This window comes from Lagopus muta, chromosome 8, assembly GCF_023343835.1.
Source record: "Lagopus muta isolate bLagMut1 chromosome 8, bLagMut1 primary, whole genome shotgun sequence".
Taxonomy (NCBI): Eukaryota; Metazoa; Chordata; class Aves; order Galliformes; family Phasianidae; genus Lagopus; species Lagopus muta.
The window spans coordinates 6,312,838-6,338,973 of record NC_064440.1 but is presented as its reverse complement, the minus strand read 5'-3'; the positions used below and the strand labels follow the sequence as shown (position 1 = coordinate 6,338,973).

At 41.6% G+C, this 26,136-nt stretch overlaps 2 protein-coding genes across 4 annotated transcripts in view; one reads left to right on the top strand and one right to left on the bottom strand.

Moving 5' to 3' along the window:
- The window catches only part of TMEM163 (transmembrane protein 163), a 107,684-nt gene extending 105,525 nt beyond the window's left edge, over positions 1-2,159 (bottom strand). The window contains exon 1 of the mRNA XM_048953901.1: positions 1,364-2,159. The gene's annotated coding sequence lies outside the window, so the exon portion shown is untranslated. The remainder of the gene's footprint in view (positions 1-1,363) is intronic.
- ACMSD (aminocarboxymuconate semialdehyde decarboxylase) overlaps positions 1-25,813 on the top strand; it is a 31,249-nt gene extending 5,436 nt beyond the window's left edge. The window contains exons 2-10 of one of the 3 annotated variants that reach the window (XM_048953903.1): positions 2,177-2,221; positions 11,403-11,499; positions 13,893-13,942; positions 15,088-15,324; positions 16,824-16,917; positions 18,443-18,538; positions 18,975-19,147; positions 25,024-25,122; positions 25,411-25,808. In XM_048953903.1, coding sequence (XP_048809860.1) covers positions 2,177-2,221; positions 11,403-11,499; positions 13,893-13,942; positions 15,088-15,324; positions 16,824-16,917; positions 18,443-18,538; positions 18,975-19,147; positions 25,024-25,122; positions 25,411-25,473 — 954 coding nt within the window. In that variant the 3' untranslated portion in view covers positions 25,474-25,808. Of the gene's footprint in view, positions 1-2,176; positions 2,222-7,736; positions 8,977-11,402; positions 11,500-13,892; positions 13,943-15,087; positions 15,325-16,823; positions 16,918-18,442; positions 18,539-18,974; positions 19,148-25,023; positions 25,123-25,410 lie in introns of those variants that run through there. The other 2 variants (XM_048953904.1, XM_048953905.1) reach the window with 2 other exon arrangements.
- Positions 25,814-26,136: the final 323 nt, after the last annotated feature.

Below are 26,136 nucleotides of genomic sequence, written 5' to 3'. Positions count from 1 at the left end.
TACCATTGTTTCAGCTATTCTCTTAGCATCTGACACACTAATTGACACTGTTTTACACTGTACATCTCTTTTACTTTAATATTTTGAGGTTGATGAAGGCAGATTCTCAGGTAAGCATTTCATAGGCATGAGCTCTGTCTCTCTACAACTTCATACATGACAGTCCCGTATCAGCTGTTAGCTAGAGAGCAGCAGGAAGACTAAAACCACAGCTCAGAAAAAACTACTGAGATAATCTAAAATTAAGAGTACACATGAGATTATTTCTTCATTAGGAGTAAAGAGTAATGTTATTATGCCAAAACCTCCTGGAAGGGAATGCTTCTTTCCTCTAGGAAGGGCTTTATAAATATTCATATTTCTTATTTATAACTACAAGAGCTCCTTGATGACAAAACCACATACACTGGATAATGCAGATGAGATGGCAGGCATCTTTTAGAACAAATATGCCTGGTTTAAATGGGTAGGGGTTTGAACATCCAGTCTGCAAAGAAACACTCTTGCTTGTTTCACATTTTTATTCCTTTTTTGCGCAAAATCCTTTATTTAAAAAACACCTTTATTCTGGTCTTATATGATTTAAATGTTTTCTGTCTATACACAAATCAGAAGGACAATAAATTCGCTGAGATGAAATCACCTCGAGAACCCCTTGATGCTCATGGATGCATGTCAAGGATGAGATCAGTGCTGTTACCCCTGAGGTCAGCTGTAGGACAGTGCTGCATTTATTTAAACACTGATTAAAGAGGTTGATACCAAATTTTTAGAATTTCTGCCTGTTTGTTTTTGTTACCCCAGTTCTAAAGTCTGGGTATTTTAAAGGTTTGTTTATGGACCCAGAATAGAAAACAACTCTCAGAATTCCCTGGAGCTGTCTGAAAATTCAAGCCATTAACAGAGCTCTATACATCTCATGTGTGGAAGGCCAATTAGGCAATCCTAGCATGCACACATAGTGCCACACTTTCTATTTTTTAGCCTGAGAAATGCTAAATCTTGAATCTATGACTGGAATATTCTATTATCAAGATCATTATTGAAGAATTTAGGAGGCCATAATACATATAAAAATGAACCAAAATTAAGGAAAATCTTCAGTCAGGATTATCAATGCACGCAGCTAAAAGCTGAAAGGTAAAAAGAAGGAAAGGAGTACAAGCACAGAGCAGTGAGTTTCCCTCTTGCCTACAAGTTTCCTGAGCACCTCTAAGGGGCTCATTTTCTGCACAGCTTGTAGCTGGAACTCACATGGAGCCAGCTCTCATTAGTTGTCATACCATTTTTCGTAAATCTTAATACCTTACATATGTAAGTATATATATAAAGCTATAAATAATTAGATTTAAGTAAAATGTACCTCTGGCTGAAATCAGGAGGCCTGGTCTGCATGCCTACTGTGGGAAAGCTGATGGTAGATTTTCATATCGATTTTTTTATCACGCTGGGCTCTATTCATTGTTTACTCTTCAGTGAAAGAAATCTCTGCTTCTACTTTGTTTCCTTTGAAATGGGAAAATATAGGAATGAAAATAAGAATTCTGAGCAATGTTTTCAGATTATGCTATTTCATTATTTCTAACCTTTAATGAAAATGAAACAAAATAAGCTTCATTTGTGTTGTTTTAAAAACTGAATCTCTAGAAGAATCGGTGAGTGTCTAAGCTTCTCCTTTCAGCTTCTCTTGGCTGTTTAAATATTAATAGAGAGAGACTGACCTTCAGTACTGCTGCTGAATCATGGAAGCTGAAAAGCGGAATCGATACATTTCTGTTCTAATGATTAACTGATTACACTTCGTTAGGATTGAAAAATTGTCATGCAGTTTTTACACTGCCACATGTTTGATACAACTTTTTTTTCAGCATTAAAATATTATTCCAATTAGGACCTGAATGAGATATGCAACTTTAAGCACTTTGAAATCAGTTTTAATACTTTAACATGTTGTTTAACATTTAAAATGTTAAAATGGAAGCTAAAAGTTCAGATTTACAAATAGAACTGGTACAGCCTGGTTTAGCTTTCTCACTTCTACTGATGTCAGTGGAGCTGCTCACACTGAGTGCTTGAGTACATCTCCTGGATAAGGAGACTGCGGGGCTGTGAGAACTGAGGCTGTTATGGCTATTGCAGACTGCTAACTGGTCACTGCCTTTCTCCTCTTTTACAGAGATATGGATATGGTGGATGGGTACAGCTGGATCATCACTGCAAGGTTTGGGCTGTTTGGTGCTCTGTGCCACTTCTGTGTTGTAATCAGGAATAAAAGCTCCCAGGAAATCCATTAAAAAGCAAAGTAGCAATATGATTGGCTGAGTCTTCAACAGAGATTTGTCTGTAGGTCTATGTTTATGAATTAATATCACTCAAAGTCCTAATATGCCTCTGTAGAACTTGCTGAAGACATGAAACAGTGTATGGGAACTGCTGAGTCACGGCCTGAACCTCTGATTGATCACCTGAGGTGAGCCATGAGTCAGCCAGAGGAGCACAGGTGAAGGCAATTCACCTGTGCTGCCGGAAGGGGTGGAGCCAGGCTCCACCCCTCCTGGACCTATTTAAGAGCTGGCTACCAGAGGGGAAGGATCTCTTCTGGAGATCCTCCTCTTTGATATCTTCTAGTGAGCTCAACCCAAGGGTAAGCTCTTCTACTTATTCTCTTTTGTGATCCCTGTTTGCTGTGCCTTACTCTTTGATTATATTGCAATTATAACATCTTGGTTATACATATTGCAATTATAACATCTTGGTTATACACTTGGCGAGCCAGGCAGGCTGAATATTCTAAAATTAACATGTCTTTCCTGTGGAATTTCTATAAATGGGTCAAGGGGGAGAACAATACTCCCCTAGAGAAAATGATTCCAGGGCAGATCCCAGGGTTTGAGGGATCGCCCTATTACGAGTTAGCTGCCATCATTGAAAAATGGGGTCCCTTACGTGTTATGGGCAATCTCTCCCCATATCGCATGGCAGACTATTTTCAAGGACTTGGCAAGGACATTCTCATCACCAAAGAAAGACAATTGGCTGCCTCCATGGTGGCATGGCCACTATTAACCGCTTTAAATCATGCGGACTCAAGAAATAATACTTTAGAAACCGAAAATCAACTTTTGAAAGATCGCATTGAAAAGTTAGAGCACGAACTTGGCGTTTTAACGGGGAAGAAGCCAATTCTACATCTTCCTGTAAGCCAAATTCGTAATATTTCAATAAACGATGACCAGGCTCCTGAATCAACAGACTTCGTTGATCAGGACAACAAGAAATCCAAATCAGACCTTGAATGTCCAATTCAAACTGATCCATTGGAGGTCCGTCCTGTGATAACCCAAAAAACAAAAAAAGTACAGGACAGACCGGCAGGGGTGCCACCTGATCAATGGCCCCCTGCCCACACTCATTTACATGTGACAGCTCGGCCATACACAGCAACAGAATTAATGGATTTAGTACAACGATTTCGGCAGAAGCCCAGAGAAAGTGTGCCGGCTTGGCTATTGAGACTGTGGGATTCTGGGGCAGAAAGTGTCGTGGTGAATGGCCCAGAAATATCTAAGTTGGCCACCATGACTGTCCATCCTGCTCTTAGGCAAAGGTTATACGTGGGCAATCAATATCGTGATGAAAACATTAATGGCGGCCTGCCGTATGGTATGGCCAAATAAATCAGACATACCGTTACATACAGGTATGTGGTCCTCCATGGAGGACCTTCAGAACTATATCCGTGAACTGGGTGTAAGAGAGGCCATCTATGAAGATACATTTGATGGCCCTGATATGGTTAAATTTTCAGCAGGGATGAGAGATTTAATTCTACAACAAGCTCCCTCCCATCTGTACGGTACCTTAGTTTCAATATTAAATCCCCTTGTAGCATCAGAAGCCGTAGTCCAGCAGGTTGCCCAGTTAGTTGCCGATTTGGGAGAAACAGAACGCCTGCGGACTAGGCGCAATATTCGGTTTTTGGAGGAAGCAGAGGTCCTGCCGGTAAATAAAACCAGAATGCCGGCTACTCGAGCTCCTCGATCGGGACCCATAAGGGTATCCCGAAAACAAATGTTTAATGATTTAATTCGGGCTGGGGTCCAATTTGCTAAGATCGACCGCCAACCCAATCACGTCCTTCTCCAGCTCTGGAGACAACTAAAGGACAATCAAAAATTCCAGAGCTACCCTAAGAAATCCAGGGTAAGAGCTATAGAAAGGGTTCCAACAACAACATGGAACCTAGAAGATTTTATTGTTCCAAACAGGAAAAAGAAGCCACCTCAGGTGTCTCGGGCCACAATGCCTGAGCCATCAGAAGCAAAAGAACTGGCCCTAGCACAATTCATGCACTGACAAGGGGTGTTAGTCCCCGTAGGGCCTCCAGACGGGACCGGAGGCCCTATGTAGAATTAACAATTTATTGGTCCCGAAAAAATATTCAGAGAGTTATGGCATTAGTGGATACTGGAGCAGAAACATCAATTATCTATGGAGATCCAGGAAAATTTCATGGCGACAGAGTGATGATTGGTGGTTTTGGGGGACAGACTATTCCTGTCACCCAAACATGGTTAAAATTGGGGGTTGGGCATCTCCCACCCCGGGAGTACAAGGTGTCTATTGCCCCAGTCCAAGAATACATCCTGGGCATAGACATTCTATGGGGTCTGGCTCTCCAAACAACTGTGGGAGAGTTCAGACTTCGACAAAGATGTATCAGTATCCGGGCGGTGCAGGCAATATTAAGAGGCCATGCGAAACATGAGCCTGTTTGCCTGCCAAAACCGTGCCGGATTACTAATGTTAGACAGTATAGACTCCCGGGTGGGCAAGATGAAATATCGAGAACGGTGCAGGAATTAGAAAAAGTGGGCATTATAAGACCTGCACACAGCCCGTATAACTCCCCCATATGGCCAGTGCGAAAGTCGGATGGCACATGGAGGATGACAGTAGATTACAGAGAATTAAATAAGGTCACGCCGCCTATTCATGCGGCCGTACCCAATATTGCTTCCCTAATGGACACATTGAGTAGGGAGATAAAACCTATCATTGTGTCCTAGATCTAGCAAATGCATTCTTCAGTATCCCAATTGCTGAGGAATCGCAAGATCAGTTTGCGTTTACGTGGGGAGGCAGGCAGTGGACCTTTCAGGTCCTGCCACAGGGGTACGTGCATTCACCAACGTATTGTCATAATCTAGTGGCGCGTGACCTGGCTGACTGGAGAAAACCTGATGATGTTAACCTATATCATTATATTGATGATCTCCTGTTGACATCCGACTCACTGGAGGTAGTAGGACAGGCAGCTGATTCATTAACTGCCTATTTGCAACAAAGGGGATGGGCTATAAATCCCCAAAAGGTGCAAGGTCCAGGCCTGTCCGTAAAATTCCTGGGGGTGGTTTGGTCAGGAAAGACCAAAGTGCTACCCAGTGCTGTTATAGATAAGGTTCAGGCATTTCCAGTCCCTACAACATCAAAGCAGCTGCAAGAGTTTCTAGGTATATTGGGTTATTGGCGTTCCTTTATACCTCACCTAGCGCAGCTGCTAAGGCCATTATACAGACTCACAAAAAAGGGGCAGCTATGGGACTGGGGGAAAGCCGAACAGGATGCTTTCCAACAAGCAAAACTGGCAGTTAAACAAGCTCAGGCATTGGGTATATTCGATCCTACCCTCCCAGCCGAGTTGGACGTTCATGTTACTCAAGACGGCTTCGGTTGGGGCCTGTGGCAGCGCCAGAGTTCTGTTCGGACCCCCATTGGTTTCTGGTCTCAGGTTTGGCACGGAGCAGAAGAAAGATACAGTATGATTGAAAAACAGTTATTGGCTGCCTATTCGGCATTACAGGCAGTAGAGCCAATAACTCAGACAGCTGCAGTTATAGTCAAGACCACTCTGCCAATTCAGGGGTGGGTGAAGGATCTGACCCACCTTCCTAAGACAGGGGTGGCCCAAGCACAAACAGTGGCACGATGGGTCGCCTATCTCAGCCAAAGGAGCAGTCTGTCTTCATCCCCCTTGAAAGAAGAACTTCAGAAGATCCTAGGCCCAGTTACATATCACAGTGATGCACCAAAAGAAATACTGGTCGCTCCACCAGAGAAGAGTCCTGTTCACGAGGGAAAATATCCTATCCCTGAAGATGCCTGGTACACAGATGGGTCCAGCAAGGGCAACCCAAGCAAGTGGAGAGCAATAGCATACCATCCTTCCACCGAGACAATCTGGTTCGATGAGGGGGATGGTCAGAGCAGCCAATGGGCAGAACTGCGAGCCGTGTGGATGGTTATAACCAAGGAACCCGGTGATGGTATCCTGAACATCTGCACAGATAGTTGGGCTGTGTACCGGGGGCTCACTCTCTGGATTGCACAGTGGGCCACCCAGGAATGGACTATCCACGCCCGACCGATCTGGGGCAAAGACATGTGGTTAGATATATGGAATACGGTCAAACACAGGACTGTACGTGTCTACCATGTTTCTGGTCATCAGCCCCTACAGTCACCGGGAAACGATGAAGCCGACACATTGGCCCGAGTTCGATGGATTGAGAATTCACCATCTGAGAACATCGCCCGCTGGCTACATCAGAAGCTACGGCATGCTGGACAAAAGACAATGTGGGCAGCTGCTAAAGCATGGGGACTGCCCATACAACTATCTGATATCGTCCAGGCATGCCAGGATTGCGACGCTTGCTCCAAGATGAGACCGAGATCGTTGCCCGAAACAACAGCCCATCTTGCTAGGGGACACAATCCTCTCCAGCGATGGCAGGTCGATTACATCGGGCCCCTTCCTCGTTCCGAAGGGGCAAGATATGCCCTGACCTGTGTCGACACTGCAAGTGGGCTACTGCAGGCCTATCCAGTACCGAAAGCAAACCAGGCATATACCATCAAGGCACTCACTAAACTGATGTCTGCCTACGGGACACCTCAAGTCATCGAGAGCGACCAAGGGACTCATTTTACTGGTGCAACGATACAGCGCTGGGCAGAAGAAAATAACATCGAATGGCGATTCCACCTGCCATATAATCCAACAGGGGCAGGCCTCATCGAACGTTATAATGGTATTCTTAAGGCTGCCCTGAAGACAGACTCCCAGTCCTTGCAGGGGTGGACAAAAAGACTGTATGAAACCCTGCGGGACCTGAATGAAAGACCTCGAGATGGCAGACCCAGTGCCCTGAGAATGTTGCAGACGACATGGGCCACCCCGCTTAGGATCCAAATTACGGGCACTGATCATCAGGTAAGACCCCAAATTGGTAATGAAAATAATCTTCTGCTCCCTGCCCCTGAAAACTTAGAGCCAGGTACCCATAAAATAAAATGGCCCTGGAAGGTGCAGGTAGGACCCAAGTGGTGTGGCCTACTTGCACCTTGGGGGAGACTATTGGAGGTGGGAGGCTCAGTAGTCCCTCCAGTAATAGGTACATGGCCTACTGATATTATGGTCAACACTCCGATCTTTATTGCTAAAGGGACCCCCATCATGTCCCTATGGCAGATCAGGACACCTCCTTTGGTGCCTGATATCGTTATGCAGCCGCAGATATCCGGCAAAAAGGTGTGGTACAGGCGGCCAGGACGTGCCCCAGTACAAGCGGAAGTGTTGACCCAAGACAGAAATACGGCCTGTATCTTGCCCTGGAGAGCAGACCTTCCCCTCCTGGTACCTGTAAAACATCTGTATTATTCCCCGTGAGTCTGTGAGCCTTCAGGACCACCGGAAGGAACAAAATGCCATCAAGCGTTCCAGTGTTGCTGTCAGATCACGTACAACACCCGGTGATGGTCTGCATGGGACTGATGGAACATAGAATGGACTTGCACCTCAGGACCTCATGCCTCCAGGCACATCATCGAGCACTGGCCCATAGAAGAGTATGGACATCCACTAATCATCACTTGTCTTGAACTGTACCAACATACGTCGCGATAAAATTGTATAAGCGTCGCGATATACCGGATCTCTGTATTAGGGAAAGCTTACCCTTTTGTTAACCTGATCATTGGTTCACGCCGTGAAGGGGTGGAGTGTATGGGAACTGCTGAGTCACGGCCTGAACCTCTGATTGATCACCTGAGGTGAGCCATGAGTCAGCCAGAGGAGCACAGGTGAAGGCAATTCACCTGTGCTGCCGGAAGGGGTGGAGCCAGGCTCCACCCCTCCTGGACCTATTTAAGAGCTGGCTACCAGAGGGGAAGGATCTCTTCTGGAGATCCTCCTCTTTGATATCTTCTAGTGAGCTCAACCCAAGGGTAAGCTCTTCTACTTATTCTCTTTTGTGATCCCTGTTTGCTGTGCCTTACTCTTTGATTATATTGCAATTATAACATCTTGGTTATACATATTGCAATTATAACATCTTGGTTATACAAACAGTATATAGTCAGGTCACATTCTCTGGTAGGAACCACTATCTGCTTCTTGTAATATCACCTGACCACTTGGAATGGATAGCTCTTACAAGTTGTTTTTACTAAGACATGTCAACGTACAGTAGATATCACAGCATTCTTTTAGATAAATGTGATCATCTATAAGAGAAATAAAAACAAAGGAAACTGGTATTTTAATAGAAGAAATAAGAATTTAACCATGGAAACGACTTCAGAGGAATATTAACTTCTGTAATGCTATGATGACAAGGAGAACAAACATTAGTTTCAATAATCAAGAACAATAGGAACAATACAGAGATTCTGGAAGTGTATACTCCTTGCAAGCTAACAATACCACTGTTGTTCAGCACTATGCAAGGCTATGCCAACAAATCCCTAACAGCCTTGATAAAAGAGGGCCACAAGATATGAAGGCTGGGACCAAGAATGAGGAGCAAACAAACACTAGCCTGAAATTTCAGATCTCAGCCTAAGCAGGTATGGGAGGAGAGAACAAGCCGCCTGCTGAATCCAAGTGTGGATGGCACAGCTTCTGAGATTCTGGTAGGTGCAGGAAGGGGAGACTCAGAGACAGTTTTAGCAGCTTAGCTGTTTGTTACATGCTGAACCTCCTTCCTAAAAACAGCTCACAGAGGAACTCTGTGGCAAGTCAATAATAGCCTTATATTCTCTGCAGAGAACTCTGCCTAGCCTACTTCTGTCTGAATATGTTGCGTGAAAAAAGTGCATGGCAAAATAAAATCCTGGTCAGGCATGAAGCTAGGGAAGTTAACTCCGAAGATTTTTTTTAGATATTTTTTAAAAAGGTAAACCTTAAGCTTCAATGAAAGAAAATAACTACGTGCATGTTTTAAGAAGGGCAGTTTGGGATGGAACTGAATAGCTTAGTGATGCAGTAATTTTAAATGTGTGTAGCTCACTGAACCAAATTAGCCTCCTGGACTCGATTCTTAAATCTCTCTCTCTTGATGTTCAAATAAATTAATTAAGGTCTTAAATATTGGATAATGTTAAGAATAGCACAGCACAGCTCCAGCAGCCATTGCTTTGGAACCTGAAAAATTTCTTCATGATCTATGTTTCATTCTCACTACTGCGAAAAACTTCTCACCAGCTGAGGTGTCTGAGTAATTTCTTCTTTAAAAAATGTGAGGTGCAGATTAGTGGCAGTGTCTGGAGGCAATAACTGTATGACTGATTTTCCAGTCATGCTGTTGCTGGGCCAGACAGACTGTTTCTGTGCTGACAGACATGAGCACAAATCTATTCAGGCGATCACATTCTGCTTTCCCTCATAATCAAGCCTATTGTTGCTCACGTGCAATGCTGTGAGTTTAGCCTTGACCTGTAGGATGTTTTTGTTCACAAAGAATCAGTTAATGCAAAGGAAAATAGGAAACAGTTCAGTGAACTGTTTAGTGAGGACAACACAGGGCTTATTAAAACCTCCCTATATTGCAAACCCTGTTGCAGCATTCAGAGAACTGCTGTTCATCTCGGTGTTTATGTATGAGCACTGTCCAGGTTCCTGGTGAAATTGCAACCTGTCCAACACCGTTTTCAATATTAGCAGAAGGAGATGTATATGTTCAGCTGCTGTGCTTTAGCTTTGCCTGAGGAAAGAATTAAAATTCACCTGTGTTCACAGAAATACTGCCAGCAGAAAACCAGTAAAGGCCACACAACCTATTTGTATGTGATGCAGCTCAGTTCTACTCTGTCCTCTCTACTCACACCCCAAATATTTTTCCATTTATGAGGCAGTCTGCAGCATCGGGCTGATCTTTATTTTTTAACGTAATGGACTGCAAGGCTAGAGTAAAACTTTCTGTCAGGTTGGAAAATCAATTTTACAAGAACTTGAAGTATATTACCAGAGGATTAGGATTATGGAGCTGTTATTACTGACTGCAGTATTTCAAGTCATTTTCACAAACTGTGATACAGCTAACAGGTAACTTGACATTTTGCTGAGGTAGCACAGCTGGATTTGCTGAAGAGTGCTTTAAAATATTCATGTGAGCAGTGTCTGAAGTTAATAGCAAATGCAAGGTTAAGAATAGCCCAATTTCTCAGAAGATGGTGGCAGAAGCCCAGCTCCACTCTGAATAGTGAAACTGTAGGTTTTTGCTGTTTTAACATAATTGTAGGAATATTCTAGTTTAAGAGGTTTTCACTTAGAAAAATAGACAGGTGTTCTAAAGATCCTAAATCAGATGAATTTTGCTGGGAAAAGTGAAATGGCTTTTGGAGAGAGAGAATTCCCTTTCCAGAAGGGGCAGGAAACTGCCCTGCACTTTGCTGGTGTTTACTGTGAAGGTGAAAGAACTGCTGTGTGTTCTCACAATTTATCTGGCTTTCAATTTGCAACTGCAAATTCAGTGTCTCCTTCTCCCAGCTTCCTGCATGGCCATGTTTACCTCTCCCACATCCACACAGTGGTGCAGATCTTCTCACTTAACCTATTTCCACTTAGCCCCAAAGAAGCAACAAGCAACTAAAAATGATCAATTAGTGCTAAGCCAACAGAAATACCATCTTGTCTGTCTTTATAAACACATACAGATGTGTGGCCACGTACACCTGTGGCAAATATTTTCTTTTGCTTAATGTGACATCTCTGTCCCACTAACCATCTTTGGATGGATGGCAAATCCACCGAAGAAATAAGTTTGAAAAGGATGTTTCCATGTTCACAGTGGAAGGAACAATACTTAATTTCCTGACCTTGATTGTGTTTGTATTTTTTACGTTAGGGAACTGGTGGCAAACAAGGAGGATACACAGTAGATCAGGTAGAGGCTTTATACTGTGTTTAGATTTGTGGGTTTGTTCTTCACTATTTTTTTGTGTGATTTAGGGATAAACTTTCATTAAAGTTTAGTTGAAACAACTAAATTAAAGTTACTGTATGAATTAGTGTGTACTACTTTGTCATATTTATAACATATGAAAATGTCATTTCACAGGGACAGGCAAAGATGATGAAGGATGGAAAGATCTTTAGAGTTATTCAAGAGAACTGCTGGGATCCAGAAGTGCGGATTAAAGAGATGGACCTATCAGGTACCTCTGCAAAGGAACCGAAATCTTTGTGTCTCTTTCAGAACGCTGCTCTGTTAGTGCATCTGAAAGTGCTTAATAGCTATACCGAAATTAAAAGATTTATCAAACTGCTTCCTTAGCTTAAATCCATTAAAAATCAGTGAAAACTGATATGTTTTATAATTCAGACTCAAATTGAACACGTTCCCGTAACTTTCCTCATATTCAGTAGTAATTTATTCCCCAGATGGGCTCTCTGATTTCAGTGGGATTGTTAATGCAATAAGGAACTGGCTGACATAATTGCAGATTGCAGAATCTGGACTTGGAAAGAGACATTCCAGGTATAGACATGATGTACATTAAAGAGGAAGCCATTTCATTTTTATTCCAATTGTCAGGAGTCTGGTCTTTTTTTTTATCTAATTGTTTCCTTTGGTAATATTTTTTCTGTTTCTGTATATCTGTGAGCCTACAGAACTGCTACCATTACCTTCTCAGGAAAGAGTTTTCCTGATTTAGAAACTGAAGCACACACCACAACTGTAATTTCATCTTCTCACAGGTTTCTTTGTGTCACTAAATAAGATTTGCAGAGAGATAGAATGAGCAAAAAATCAATGATTTCTTGGTTCTTACTGACACCATCATTCCAAATTCTTTTTGCAAGAGCAATGCTAGCTTACTAGAGATTATCTGTTCTCAGATTGAGGCCTCCATGATCATTATTGTACTTTTCCAGCAGGATAGCATGTTAGAAGATATTTGGGGTCTGTCTCCTAATGGAAGTTTACTCTGTAACACATTACATAAGGCAGTCTAGGAAAAACAATTCGGGTAGCTTTCAGCTGCCTTATTGTCAACCTGGAGAAGAACTTCAGACTCCAAACATCAGACATTTAAGTGGGAATGGGTGCTGCTTTGACTGGGTTGTAATCATTTCCCTAAGTTAACTCAGGGATTTTGTGGATTACTGCAGTACTCAACTGCAGTGTCAATGCCCTTTGACATTTTTCCTTTTCAAATATTTCCTGTACCACCAGTGGCAAGTTTCTAATAATTCTGCCCATCTAATTGCTGTAGATACAGAGAAAGATAAGAGCAATTCTTCAACTTTTTGCAACAGCTGTCCAGAAAAGAAAATGTATCAGAAAACCAAATAAAACTGGCACCACAACACTTCTTCACCACCTGAACAATGCTCACTTGCTTAAAAAAAGTAGTAATAATAATAATCTTAAACTGTGTGCTACAGCACCATCTGGTGACATGCGCCATAAAAATATCCCCTTTTATTGTGGCACTCCAGAGACACAGGTACCAGTTAATTAAGTGGGAAAATAAAGGAGTACATAGTGTTTCTCAATCCTGCCATTCTAATTATAAAGACTGGGGCCCATGTTTGTTCCTTTCAGTTCGTGTAGCTCCAGCTATGTAGTGCAAAGGCAATTTATGTAACACAAACCAATATAGAATCATACCTCAAAAAATAAACTTCTGAGTACATCATCATTTTTTAGCAAAGACACAGGGAGTCTCTGTGCTGAACAAATCCAGTACCACTCATTGCCATCTTTTGAATTAGTATTTTTATTGCTCATAGCTAAGTTAATTTTTTAAAAGCACAATGAAAGATGTGCATAAATGTTACAATATGAGATGGTGCTACAATCGGGCTTAAAATTATTGAAAAATATGGTTTTGCATGTAACTGTTTAGTTAAGTCACAGAATCATAGAATCCTTGGAGTTGGAAGAGACCTTTAAAGGTCATCTAACCCAATTCCCCTGCCATGAACAGGGACATCCACAGCAAGATCAGGTGCTCAGAGCCTGGTCCAGCCTTGCCTTCAGTGTCTCCACAGCAAGGGCTTCCACTACATCTCTGGGCAACCTGTTCCAGTGTCTCACCACCCTCGTGCAGAAGTTTTTCCTTGGAACTAACCTAAATCTCTTTAAGTTTGAAACCACCTTCCCTTGCCCTTTCACTACAGACCCTGCTAAATTCTGTCCCCTTCTCTCTTGTAACTCCCCTTTAGGTACTGCAAGTCCTAATCAGTGTATGCTATTTACTCCGTTATCGGTTTACTAGGTTTGGTGGGTTCATTCTTCACACTTCCACACCCAATGGTACAGATTTGTGTTTGAAGAAACATGGTTTCACAGAATAACCTACTGTTAGTATGGCAGTTCTCTCTTTCTTTCTCCTTAGCAAAAATACTCCAGTCCTAATAAGCTGATACACCACAAGATTTATTACTATGATTCTCAATTAGCAAAAAAACAGACTGTATCCATACTAAAGTTACTTCATTCTTTCTTTTCTATGCTTCCACCTTTCAAACCAAAGTGCTTTCTTATTTTTAACATTTTATCAAAAGAATGAAACGTTAATAACTATTTTTTCTTTGTCAGGAGTTACAGTCCAAGTCCTTTCCACTGTCCCTGTGATGTTCAGTTACTGGGTAGGTTCCTATTAGTACTTTTTGTTATTCGTGTTACAAATTTTTATTAAAAACTGAATGTATCTTGCTGTAAATGATGTGATTGAAATGGTTGCTGGAGCACAGATGTAAATGAGGAATTGTTCTGCTGAGAAAAACAGAAGTAAAAATAGTCCAGAGATCAGAAGAGCCAGCAGGGCTCTACTCTGCAGTACGTCCAGTAGGAAAGAACGAGATACTGACAGAATTTCTGTGGGGGATCTTATGTGGGGTAGCTGGAAACATGGGGAAAGAATTCACAGAGCACAAGCCTCTGGTAAGCAGGAAGATGGACTGATGGACTGACCCATGAAAGTGGCACCAGGCTGCATTAAAAGTTCAAAGATTCTGTCTCACTTTCTTTTAAATGTGTCATGGGAGGGGAACGCAGAGACCTTTGAATCTTAAAATCCAGTGGCAAAATTAAGTTAATGTGTTCCCTTCACAGCATCAAAGAAGTAGGAGCGGTCTGGTAAGGTAAACCATAGCAATATAGTGCTCTAAATACATTATACAGATTGAATGTTTAGGTATATATTAGTACTATTGAATCTTAAATTCTTCAAAATCTTACACTGGTATTTATGGAACTTGTCTCCATTAAATGTGTACTGCAAAAAAACCCAAAAAACTGGAAATGAATTGTGTTTCCAGCTAGAATTGTAACTGTTATCTTTTTTTAATATTAGAGAGCTTTGCTCTGTGTTCTCTTAAATTACCATGCTCCAGCATCCCACGTCTTTTTGTCTCCTATGATAGGATGGTAAATATTAATTGCTGTGTTTGAAAATGATTTGCTCACGTTTTTGCATTTGGAAGAACAAAAACAGAGGACTGTTTTACACAACAGACCAGATACTTCAGTGCATCAGCAACATGGGCTGCCTTACGCTCCTCCTGAGTGCTAAAGGCAGACACAGTTGATGTAATATTCAAGCCAAGACCTATAGTCAGAGGATTTAAAACAAAGCAAAATTTGATTTCCGTTCATTCAGAACTGTAAAGTAAATTTCAGTTTCAAGCCCTGTCTCTGATCTGTTTGCAGTGACATTTACCCAATATCTTCCACAGGTGATAACATTTGAGAACTATATTTTAATGTACTATTCTGCTTAATATCTTATCAGGCGAAACCTCAGGATACTTTAGATCTATCCCAGATGTTGAATAATGACTTAGCTGATACAGTAAGAAAGTACCCCAAGAGGTTCATAGGCTTGGGTACGTTACCTCTGCAAGCTCCAGACCTGGCTGTGAGGGAAATGCATCGGTGTGTGAAGGAACTTGGATTTCCAGGAGTACAAATAGGATCTCATGTCAATGAGTGGGACCTGAATGCACCAGAACTCTACGATATTTATGCTGTGAGTAAATGTTTCTTCCCTTATCTGGGGGAATTCTGGGACATGGTGTTCTATCTAGAGGTACATTGATACGTATTCAATCATCAGCTGAATGTATAGATACATTAAAACAGTGGACCCTTCTAATCTGCTCAGCGTAAATGAAGGAACATTTGCAAAAGACTCTCACCAATTTTATTTCATGTCTTGGGCATCAAATGACTAAGAACACTAATTCAAAACTGCACAACTTTAAGAAGAGTGCAGCTCCAATGTATTTAATTCATGAATTCACCAATCCAGGCTGCTCAAACCAGTGAGATAATATTAGAGTCTGAGAATTCTCTGACTGTTTGATACCAAGTTTCTTATTTACCCAAGTGCAATCAGCACAATCCCATTTTCACACCATGTACTTACATTTGACTAATCACTAGTTAATTAAATTGATCAGTCTGCTAAGCCACTTACTGAGTTACTACTTTCAATTTACAAATGTATGTAACCATTACTCCTTAGAACCCAAAAGTTGCATCTTTATTTATATAAGTGTGGGTAAATAAACCTGATTTTTTCCAAAGTGTGATAATCTCCTTAGCAACAAGAGGAGGTCCGGAAATAAAACTGACAAAACAAATCTTGGTTGAGCATATGAATGACTGATTATTACATACTTAAATTTAAGCACATATTTAAATAATTCAGTCAGGATCAGCAACCTATATTGTTCCTCTGTTTTTCTTTCCAAAGCTATCAGTAGTTTTGGAGGAATGACTGTATTTGTGAGGACATGGTTTCTTGATCGAGTGCAGCTACATGTCTAACATGGGGTGGATTAGGAGGATTGTAAGACTTTTTTAAGCCAATCAGGGGGCCAAAGAGGACAAATGTAGAGCAACAACAATGAACATGAGGGAAAACTTCTTTACTTTGAGGGTGACGGAGCCCTGGAACAGGCTGCCCTGAGAGGTTGTGGAGTCTCCTTCTCTGGTGATATTCAAGACCTGGACCTACTCTGAGGAACATGCTTTAGCAGGGGGGTTGGGTGATCTCCACAGGGTCCCATCCAACCCCTATCATTCCTGAATGCAGCTGGAACAACTGTACAAAACCACCAAATATGGTTTTATAAAACATTTTTAGAATTGACCTTCGTGTGTGAAATAAAGCCAAAAGAATCCTGCTTGAACCAAGTTTTATACTGCAGAACAACTGACATTAAAAAGAACTTTTGTACCACATTAGTGTGAGGAACACTTGGCTTTCTACAGATATTACCATCCATGTCTCCAATCCTGTACTCTCAAAAGGAACTCTGAATCTGAGTGAGGACTTCAGAATAGGTACCAGAGGAAAAAATAAAACAAATTAATGCTTGTAGTTCTTACTTCTGGGCCTATTTGCAGTGCTAGTCCTAATGCTTGGCATGATTTTGCAGGAAACCTTTAAAACATGACTAAAAACCACGATGTATTCTGGCAAGATTAAGAAAAGACTCAGATCTTTTATTTTTGCTGCAGGCTGCTGAACAACTAAATTGCTGCCTTTTTGTACACCCCTGGGACATGCAGCAGGACGGAAGGATGTCCAAATACTGGTTTCCTTGGCTGATAGGTGGGTGTGTACTTATTTTGCTTAATCTATATTTACAAACTGTCACTGAATGCCCACAAGATTGCTGTGATTGTACTAGTACAGAGAAAAATGACACGCTTCTTCTTTAAAATGAAACATTGCAATTATATCTGCTGTGGAAATCCAGCAGGCATTTCTCATTAAGCATGTACAGTTTGCCTAACTTTATATCTAGAGCTGAAATTAATGACAGTAGTGATGGCATATAGCACTGTCTCTTGTCCTAAATACAGAGAGCAAATGACTGGGGGAAAATCAGCTGTCTCTGAAATGCAGTCTCAAAAAATAACACAAGTAAATGAAGAACAGGTAGAGTGAGCAAAAACAAACTCTATTTCCTAGAAATCCTTCGGACTATTTCCTAGTAATGGGTTGACTGGTGAGGAAACACTGAATCTAACTTCACACCAACAATAGTTGATGCAACTTGTACTTTGGAAGCTCCCCAGAGATATAGGGAATTAATTTGGTTTCTCTTTTATTGCTCACCAGCTGGGTAAATGAGGATGACACCGAATAGCAGGAAATATGTTAAATTGCTACTTAGAAATTTTTTTGATTGATTCCACCCTCACTTGCTCTTTTTCATGATTTCCAGTGGAGATGTTCTGAACAATATATATACAATATGCAATTGATGTGTGTTCTAAAAAGCACTGTCCCATCCAAGAGTGCATTATTTTAGTACACTATCAGTCGCTCTTATTCAGAGAAGGCTCTACAAAACAGACTTAAAAAGAGATTAGAATTGTTTCATCTTCCTACCAGCATTAATAATCTGAAAGATTTTCCTCATAAATCCATAAGGCTTTGCATCTGAGAGTACAGTACAGACTTGAAATAAAGACGCCCTTTTGTGCTGGATAGGTATTGTTTCCCCCTAAAAGAGGGGAACTCCAACAGTTCCTAATTTCCAAGATGGATGTCTACAGTTATGCACCAAAATAAGGTGATACTATAAATACATCAAGTATGCTCAGAAACTGAGACTTGATGTTGAAACCTAGATTGTTGCTAGGTACCTAACTCTGGGTATCCAAGCTACCCAATGCAAGAGATAGAGATTAGGTACTGTGGGAATACTGTGGGAACTGACACGACACCATATTAAAACCTGTGCTGGAATATGCACCAACACAGCTGCCCCACTTTCCACATAAAGGAAACTCAGAAGCACAGGTAGAAAGAGAACTTGACCTATTCCTAGTAAAATTGGGCAGCCAGGTCAGTTCTGTGCAGTTCAGGCCATAGCCCACGCCAGCCAGCTGACCTCTTGGTATAAGACAGAATGTGGGCTTAGAATTCAGCTGATCTCAGCTTCTATTTCTGTGTCATTTCAATTAATTAGTGTTGAAGGCTGTGTTCCTTTAACAGAAATAATGCATAACCTTTGGCAGCTGCTCTGTAACTGTTATTTTTTCAGTAGGCCCAAGGCGTATTGAAGAAAATGAAGATAACATTTAAAACTCAAGGGTTGGCTTGATGAAGTTTTTTTTATTCTTAGGTATGCCAGCAGAAACAACCATGGCCATTTGCTCCATGATTATGGGAGGAATTTTTGAAAGATTTCCGAATCTGAAAGTTTGCTTTGCACATGGAGGTAAGCAATACACCTGTTCTTTGGCTCAGCAGAGTATAACTGTATTTTCTGGTGTGCCAGATAACGGCATTACTACTTTAAGCCTGCCCCTCACTGAGAACTATTAGCACAGTGAGGATATCTGCCAGATAGGTTGCTCATACAAACACCTTCCATCATATTTCAGCCTGTGCTTGAACTGCTACGACAGCCTTTAAGGAAAGTGAGAAGTAAAGGGAGGCAGGAGGCAGTTTATGGGAAGGGAGCAGTAAGAATCTGGGCGTCACTGTAGCAAATAAGTGGGAAAACAAAGAAAGAAGGGAATGAAAGGGAATGAATAAAAAAATGTTGGTGCAGAGCCCTTCTTCTCTAGTTAGTTAGTAATAAAACTTAGGCATCTCTCTGTTTTTCCTCCTACATATTTTCAGTTTCTGTTGCTAAAAATTTCTCCTTGCAGGAGGTACTTTTCCATACACAGTGGGGCGAATCTCCCATGGATTCAACATGCGCCCCGATCTGTGTGCCATGGATAATAAGGTGGATCCAAGAAAATACCTCGGTTCATTTTACACAGACTCTCTAGTCCACGATCGTGGTGCACTAAGGCTCCTAACAAGTGCAATAGGAGAGGTGAGTTTTCATGTTTCCAGAAGCAGGTGAGTCATTCTGGATTTAATTCCCTCTATGAAATAGCAGAAGAGAAGAGTAAGAAAGCAGGATGAAGATAGCATATTCACCCAGAAAAATCAAAACTGAAGTTACCGTAAACTGAAGTGCTTATGCAGTGTAGGTAATGTTCCTTACTATAATGAGGAGATCTGTAAGTGGTGGTTTTAATCCAGGAAATGATCCACTGTGAACCCTAGTTCAGAGAGATTAATGTGAGGTTGATCAGGATTTAGGATCCAAGGGAACGGCACGGAGCTGTGGCAGCAGAAGGTCAGGCTGGGTGTGAGGAAGAGGTTCTTCCCCAGAGGGTGGCTGGGCCCTGGCACAGGCTGTGCAGGGCAGTGGTCGTGGCACTGAGCTGCCAGAGTTCAAGGAGTATTTACACACTGCTCCCTGATATCACCTGGATTTTGGGTGGTCCTTTGTGGAGCCAGGCGCTGGACTCAGTGATCCTTATGGGATATCCTGTGATTTTAGGGCGAGACTCAAAGCAAAAACAATCATTTGGAGCCTCACTTCCAAAAGGCTTGATTGCACACTTCTTCAAGAGCATATATGAAGAAATCAATTGGTACTTCAGCTTGGAATGTTGTAGGCATTAAAAGATAGTATTAAAGCACATCCTGCACACAATATTTTAATCGTCAGAGTAGAAAGTGAAGAAATCTTTATACTTCAGCAGCCTGTTTAAATCATGTACTGTGCGGATCATAAAAATACAAGGCCATTCAAATAACTTCTTTTTATTAGTAACTGAAAGGATTCCTTCTTATTACTGAATGTTCCAGAAAATGTGGAAGACAGTATAATGGATACCTACAAATCAGCAAGAAGCTTATAGTTGTGTCTTATTCTCCAGAGCTCACCAAACAACAACAGAAATACAAACTCTTGACATTAGCTATCTTGTCAACAACTGCATTCCTCTTTCCTGCACATTACTTTGTAGGCTCACGTAGTATTTTCTTGGGTATGAGGCTGCTGTCATGAGTGGCTCTTGTAGGACCAAAGTTCAAAAAACAACTAAGCCAGGTGTTTTCTTTCTTCTAAAGAAAAGTCACTGTTGATTTTCCATATTCATCTCTAACACTGTGAGCAGGCTGCTGAAATAATTCTGTACTAGAAGTCATACGACAATGACTTGCCTAGGCCAAAACATAATAAAGCAGAATAAACAATTGCTTTTCTGTACTTTAGAACTCTGAGCCCAAATCTCTTCCATTTGGAATCAATAGGTTTTCAGTCTGTTCACTGTGGTTTTTAAATTGGAATTCTGCCTGCAGCTTCCCTGCAGTACTTTTGCTTTTTAGGAAAACTATATTTGAAAATTCATGAAAAATTCAACACTGACAGCACATCTACAGCCTGAAACAATAGTGTGGGAAGTTTTGCAAAGTGTATGTACACACTGTATGTATATACACATGCAGTAACACTACAGCTATAAGGAAAAGAGGGAGAACATCTATTTCTTAAATCCATCATGGATCAAAAATGGATTTGGAGAAGGAGCCCCACAAAACGTCTGAAGAAACTATATCACAGCCTTAGTTACTTTAGAAGCAAGTGAAACAAAGCCCCCTCAGTGTACTTGCCAAAAGATCTGCTAATAAGCTGTCTGTACTGGAAAGTTCTTGTAACATCAGTGGCTATTAACTCAGGTGGCATTTGCCAAGTTCTACCCAGACACATTCTGATAGTGATAGGACAGGGGAATGGTCTTACGCTGAAAGAGGGGAGATTTAGATTTGATATTAAGAGGAAATTCTTTACTTAGAGAGTTGTGTGGCCCAGGCACAGCTGCATAGAGAGCTGTGGGTGCCCCATCCCTGGGGCATCAAGGCCAGGCTGGGTGGGGCCCTGAGCAGCCTGATCTGGTAGGAGGCAACCCTGCACACAGCACGGGGGTTGGAACTACATGATCTTTAAGGTCCTTTCCCATCCAAGCCACTCTGATTTTATGATTCTATGACAGTATAGCAAAGGTGAAGTGGGTATGATTAAGCTGAACAGGAGTGGAAAGATGTAAGGGATCTCTTATTTTGTATTCCCCACCAGACAGTTGTAGCAACATCTGTAGCCCACTAATTGGGTGAACGTGATGAATTAATGGGCCAAGAAAGCTTCATGTTCTCATACTGAGAGGACGTGCTGTGCAGTGCACACCCCCAGTATCTGTTTCTGATTTAGGAAGCAGTCTTGTTTTGTTCAATGAAATGACTGCAGTTTCATGACATGCAGCTTTCTTTGCCTGTGTGCTTGGGTGACCAGTTGATACCTTAAACAAAGATTAAATCTCTGCCTTCTCAGTGTGTCCTCATGTGCAGTGTCTCCTTCACAGAACCATGTATTTCATGTCAATTTTTCACATGAATGAGCACACACAGCATACAAATATCTGAACACAACACATGCAACCATCTTGTCTTTGGAGGGAAGAAGACTTGGTTGGTACGTACGACTGCAAGTCATACAATCTTTGACATGACTATATTTCAGTTGGCCATGTGCATGTGCTGATAATATAATTAGCCATGCCTGTTTTACTTTATTTTAAACTTCTCCTGCTCAAAAGATTTCATATCCAGAATAATTAAAAAAAATAGGCTGCCAAGAAGATGCACTTGTTAGAGATAGTAATGTATTTATGGAACATATCATCATTACGATGAAACTACTTATGAAGCAAGATTTCATTCCAAGTAACTGAGTAGTTTAATTAGAATGAAATTTCCTTTTTCCTTACAGTGGAACAGAACGAGAGTTATTTGTATGCAAACAGCAGATTTCACTTCTTGTTGCAACCAGGCTGAAAAGCCATGAATCAGATCCCCAAAATCTGAATGCTTTTAACAATTAGGAGAACTTGGAAAGCAGCACATTTTCTTTCTCCTTTTCATAGCCCACAGCACCTTATGCCTGAAGAAACACCCACATCACATTTTCAAGCCTCACTTTATTACTATGAAAATTTCTAAATCCCTCTTTTTCCCATTAAACTTGATATTCTCACATAACACCATTTCAAGAGTCACTAACACATGAAATATTAGCAGAATAACAAGTGTAAGATAGATAAATTCTGGGCTAAAAACAATGTGATCGGGTCTCACACATACTGTGACTTCATGAGCTGAAGGTCTGAAATAGGACAGCTCTCTGGAGCACAGCTAAGAGCTGTGCAGGCAGGGCAGCAGTGTGTGCACAGATCTGCACACAGTGCCTGCAGGTCCTTAGGGAACAGCCATTACCTGGCATCAGAACGTCATGTGGGCCTTCAGGTTATGAATATTAAAACCCAGCTACAGCTTGGAGTCGTGTGTGCTTAATCTCACCCATTCTTATTTTGGGGTACAGGCTAATTTGACACTTGCCCATTAAGGAAGCCAAAATAAACATTTCTGAGAAGTCATTTTGTAAGACTGCAGAATTACTTCCCATGATGAAGCAGCACGAATATAGCTGAACAAAAATTCCCCAGTGGTACTGGGTATAAAAAGTAAAGAACCGAGTTGACAGACAATTAAATGATTCAGCTTCTCTCTGCAGAAATTTCCCCATGGTGATTCCTTAAGAGCCATCACCAGAAGGTGAAAAACAATTTCAGTCCAGAAGTTGGAGCTGAACTGGCTCCTACCAATCTGGTCTTTTCTGCAGATGTATCCTGACAGCAGGAGAGAAGGAAATACAATTTTTCACTAAGGGGAAGGACCCAAAGAATCTCCGAGATTCATTTTAAGATTCTGTACTACTGTGAAAAAGCTGTTGGGTGTAAGGGCTCGTTGAGGTTAATCATAGCCATGTTCACCTTCCTAAAAATGAGATGCTTTATTAACGCACTGGGCCTTAAGGTCTTCTATGGAAAATGAACTTTACTGATATCCTTTGGTATAACATGATAATAGATAACTACTATCTATCTATTATTAGCATAGCTAACACACTAGGAGTGTTGCTCATCTGCAGAGACTTAGAGGACTTCTCTAAGGCCAGCTGGATAAAGACAAGGATTGCAATTCTCATTTCTATAGGTGGGTACAAACTGATGCTCAGATTATAAAGGGCCTAATAAATAGCAGCAATAATGCTGCTTCTAGGTTTTCTCATTATTTGACAGCTCTTAATTTTGCTGCCTACGAATAGACCGCATTATTAGCTGTGAAACACTTTAAACTAGAGGAAAAAGGAAAAAATGACTAAAATAACATATGCAGATTGTGCCAATGAGGGGGTGGGATCTCTGTCTTTGAACCTTAGACAAGAATTTACAAGCCTTTCCAGCCTACTTAATCTTAACTATTAAGCATCTGGGAAGGTATTGGGTTTTCTTCTCCTTTACTAAGAAATCCATTGTCTATTATAAAGCTGTAATGCTTATTGATTTGGTTTGGTTTTGAACAATGGCATACATTGGTATTTCAAACGTTCAGGGAATACCCTGGTGTCCAACTGAACATTGTAAATAAAAGGTATTTAGCTGTTCAACTGTACACACATCCAAATACATTTCATGTAATCTGCACTCAGTCTGATGCAGAAGACAGAGGGCCATAAACCCCCCATTCTAATCTGATGGCGACACTTTTGTAATAAAGTATAATACAACCACATAGAACAGAACAATAGAATTCGTGTCTACATTGAGCATCGCCTAGGTTTTGTGGGGGGTTTTCGGGTGACATCTACTGGAGATCAAGTAAATAGCCAGCAATTGTCAAAATTAGTTACTACAAGAAGTGAAATAAGTCTTCTTTCAGTAATAGTAACTGAGTTCAAATACTGCCGTGAGCCCCTCAGAATTCATGAGTTTGACTTCAAATTCATGAGACATTTCAAAACAGATATTTTTAATGAAAAACGTGGCTTTCAAATATTCACGTTGGCAGGAGATGAAGCTTAAAAGCAAATAGAGTTCTGATAAGATGAAGTGAGTTGGCAATATTCACTCCCTAGAGCAGATGATATGAGGAAAAATCAATGCAAAGTGGAGCTGAACCTATCACAAAGTGGATCCACTGGGGCTCTGTCTATTTATTTTCATCTCTGATACCAGCAACAATGCATGCAGATTTTTACTCAATTTTCTTTTCTCCAACTGCTTCTTTCAGAAATAAATGAAATCATGTCACTCATATTCCCATACATATGTTTCATACTCACAGTTAATATCATATCCAGTTGTAGCCAAAGGCCACGACACTTAAAAAAAGAGAGACTTCTGAAAAATGTATATGAAATCTGTAAATGAGATTTTGGTTTCACTAGCTGGAGCTGAATGCCAGTTAAATCTATGCTTTTAAAATGTATATGTTTGTAGTAATTCTCCATTTTACTACAATTTAAGGAACATCACATTGCAATTATTACACCTTTGGAAGTATTACGGAAAAGATCATTTTGATTGATGGTATTTTTTATTACACGTCCTTCTCAAATATAAATGTATGTTTGCGTGAGTGCGTGCGTTCAGCTACGTGTGTCCTTCAGAATTTCAGATTCAAGAATCCAAATCCAAGCATCTTTTTAGTGTTTGGTAAAGAGCTTTCCTGGGACACTCGCAGAAATCTGCCAGAAGCTTTCATGGTCCTTTCGGACTATGAAACAAACAATAGTTTATTTCAAATTTAAATTCACCAACAAACTCGAGTCTTTGTTTTGTAGCTCTGGGTTTGTTTCTGGAATCCAGGGACTACCTTCGCATTCACTTTCATCAGTCACCAGCTCCTTACGTGTTCTTATCTGTATTTCCCTGTGATTTATTATACATTCCAGAAAGCACCTACAACTGTGTTGTTTCCTGCTACTACAAAACATACCATGTGTTTCTTTATTACCAGGACAGAGTTATTTTAGGGACAGATTACCCTTTTCCACTGGGGGAACTCGAACCTGGAAAACTGATTGATTCAATGGACGATTTTGACAATAAACTGAAGGTATCATCTTTCCGTTTGGGTGCGGGGTTTTTTGCTTTGATTTTGGATGTGCTTTGGTTTGTGGGTGGGTTTTTTGTTTTTTTCATTTTGAAGTCTCTGATTTTAGACCTGAAGAAAGAAAGAAAAAAAAAAAAGCACGATTTGTGCAAGGGCTGAAAGAGGCACTCTGCTCTTCTACCACAGCTCACGAGGGCGCTGTAGAGCACGGCTAAAAGCCTTGGGACGCAGACATCTGCCCGCCCGTCCGAGAGAGCGCACACAAACATACACAGTGTTTTGTTTTCACAGGATAAGCTCAAGGCCGGCAACGCTCTGGAATTTTTGGGTCTTAGCAGAAAGCAATTTGAATAAAGCCGAAGATCCCGCAGAGGCCAAGCTTCAGAAATGGCACTGAGTTCTCAGGGATGCTCGACTCTCCCGCGCGGCGGTGCTGTGGGAATAAAGCCGACCAGCCGTTACGCGCCGTTATTTCCCGCGCACGGCCGCGCTGTTTCCGTGCGTCTGAGGACGGAGCTCTTCACTGCTCTGAGCTCCCTATCTGCGTTAGGAGATTAAGCCTTAATTCAGTGCCAGAGGATGGGAATGGCAACTCTCTCATTCCTGTAGCGCACTGACTTTCATAGACACTTAAATGGTCCTAAGAGGAAAATAAGATTTCTCCACACACTTAAACCAGCGCAATTCACCCTTCGCGTTCTCCCGGAGCCCCCAGCGCTGAGCAGTACCTGTCTGTTCCCCGGATACTGACTGACTCCGCGATCCCAAGCGCTACTGAGACTATCTCGGTGCAAACTGCTCAACGTCCGCTCGGTACACCCGCCGGCCGCAGCACACGTAACTCTGCGGGCTGCCGACCTAGGCTGTCCCGCCGCTCTCCCCTCCCTCCCGCGCGCCCTTTCACGTTCCCGCGCTCACACGGCGCGAGCCGACCGTCGGCAGGCGGAGAGAGCGAGGGGAGGGCCGAGCCAATCAGCGCCGGGCAACGAGCAGAGAAGAGGGGCGGGCCTACGTCAT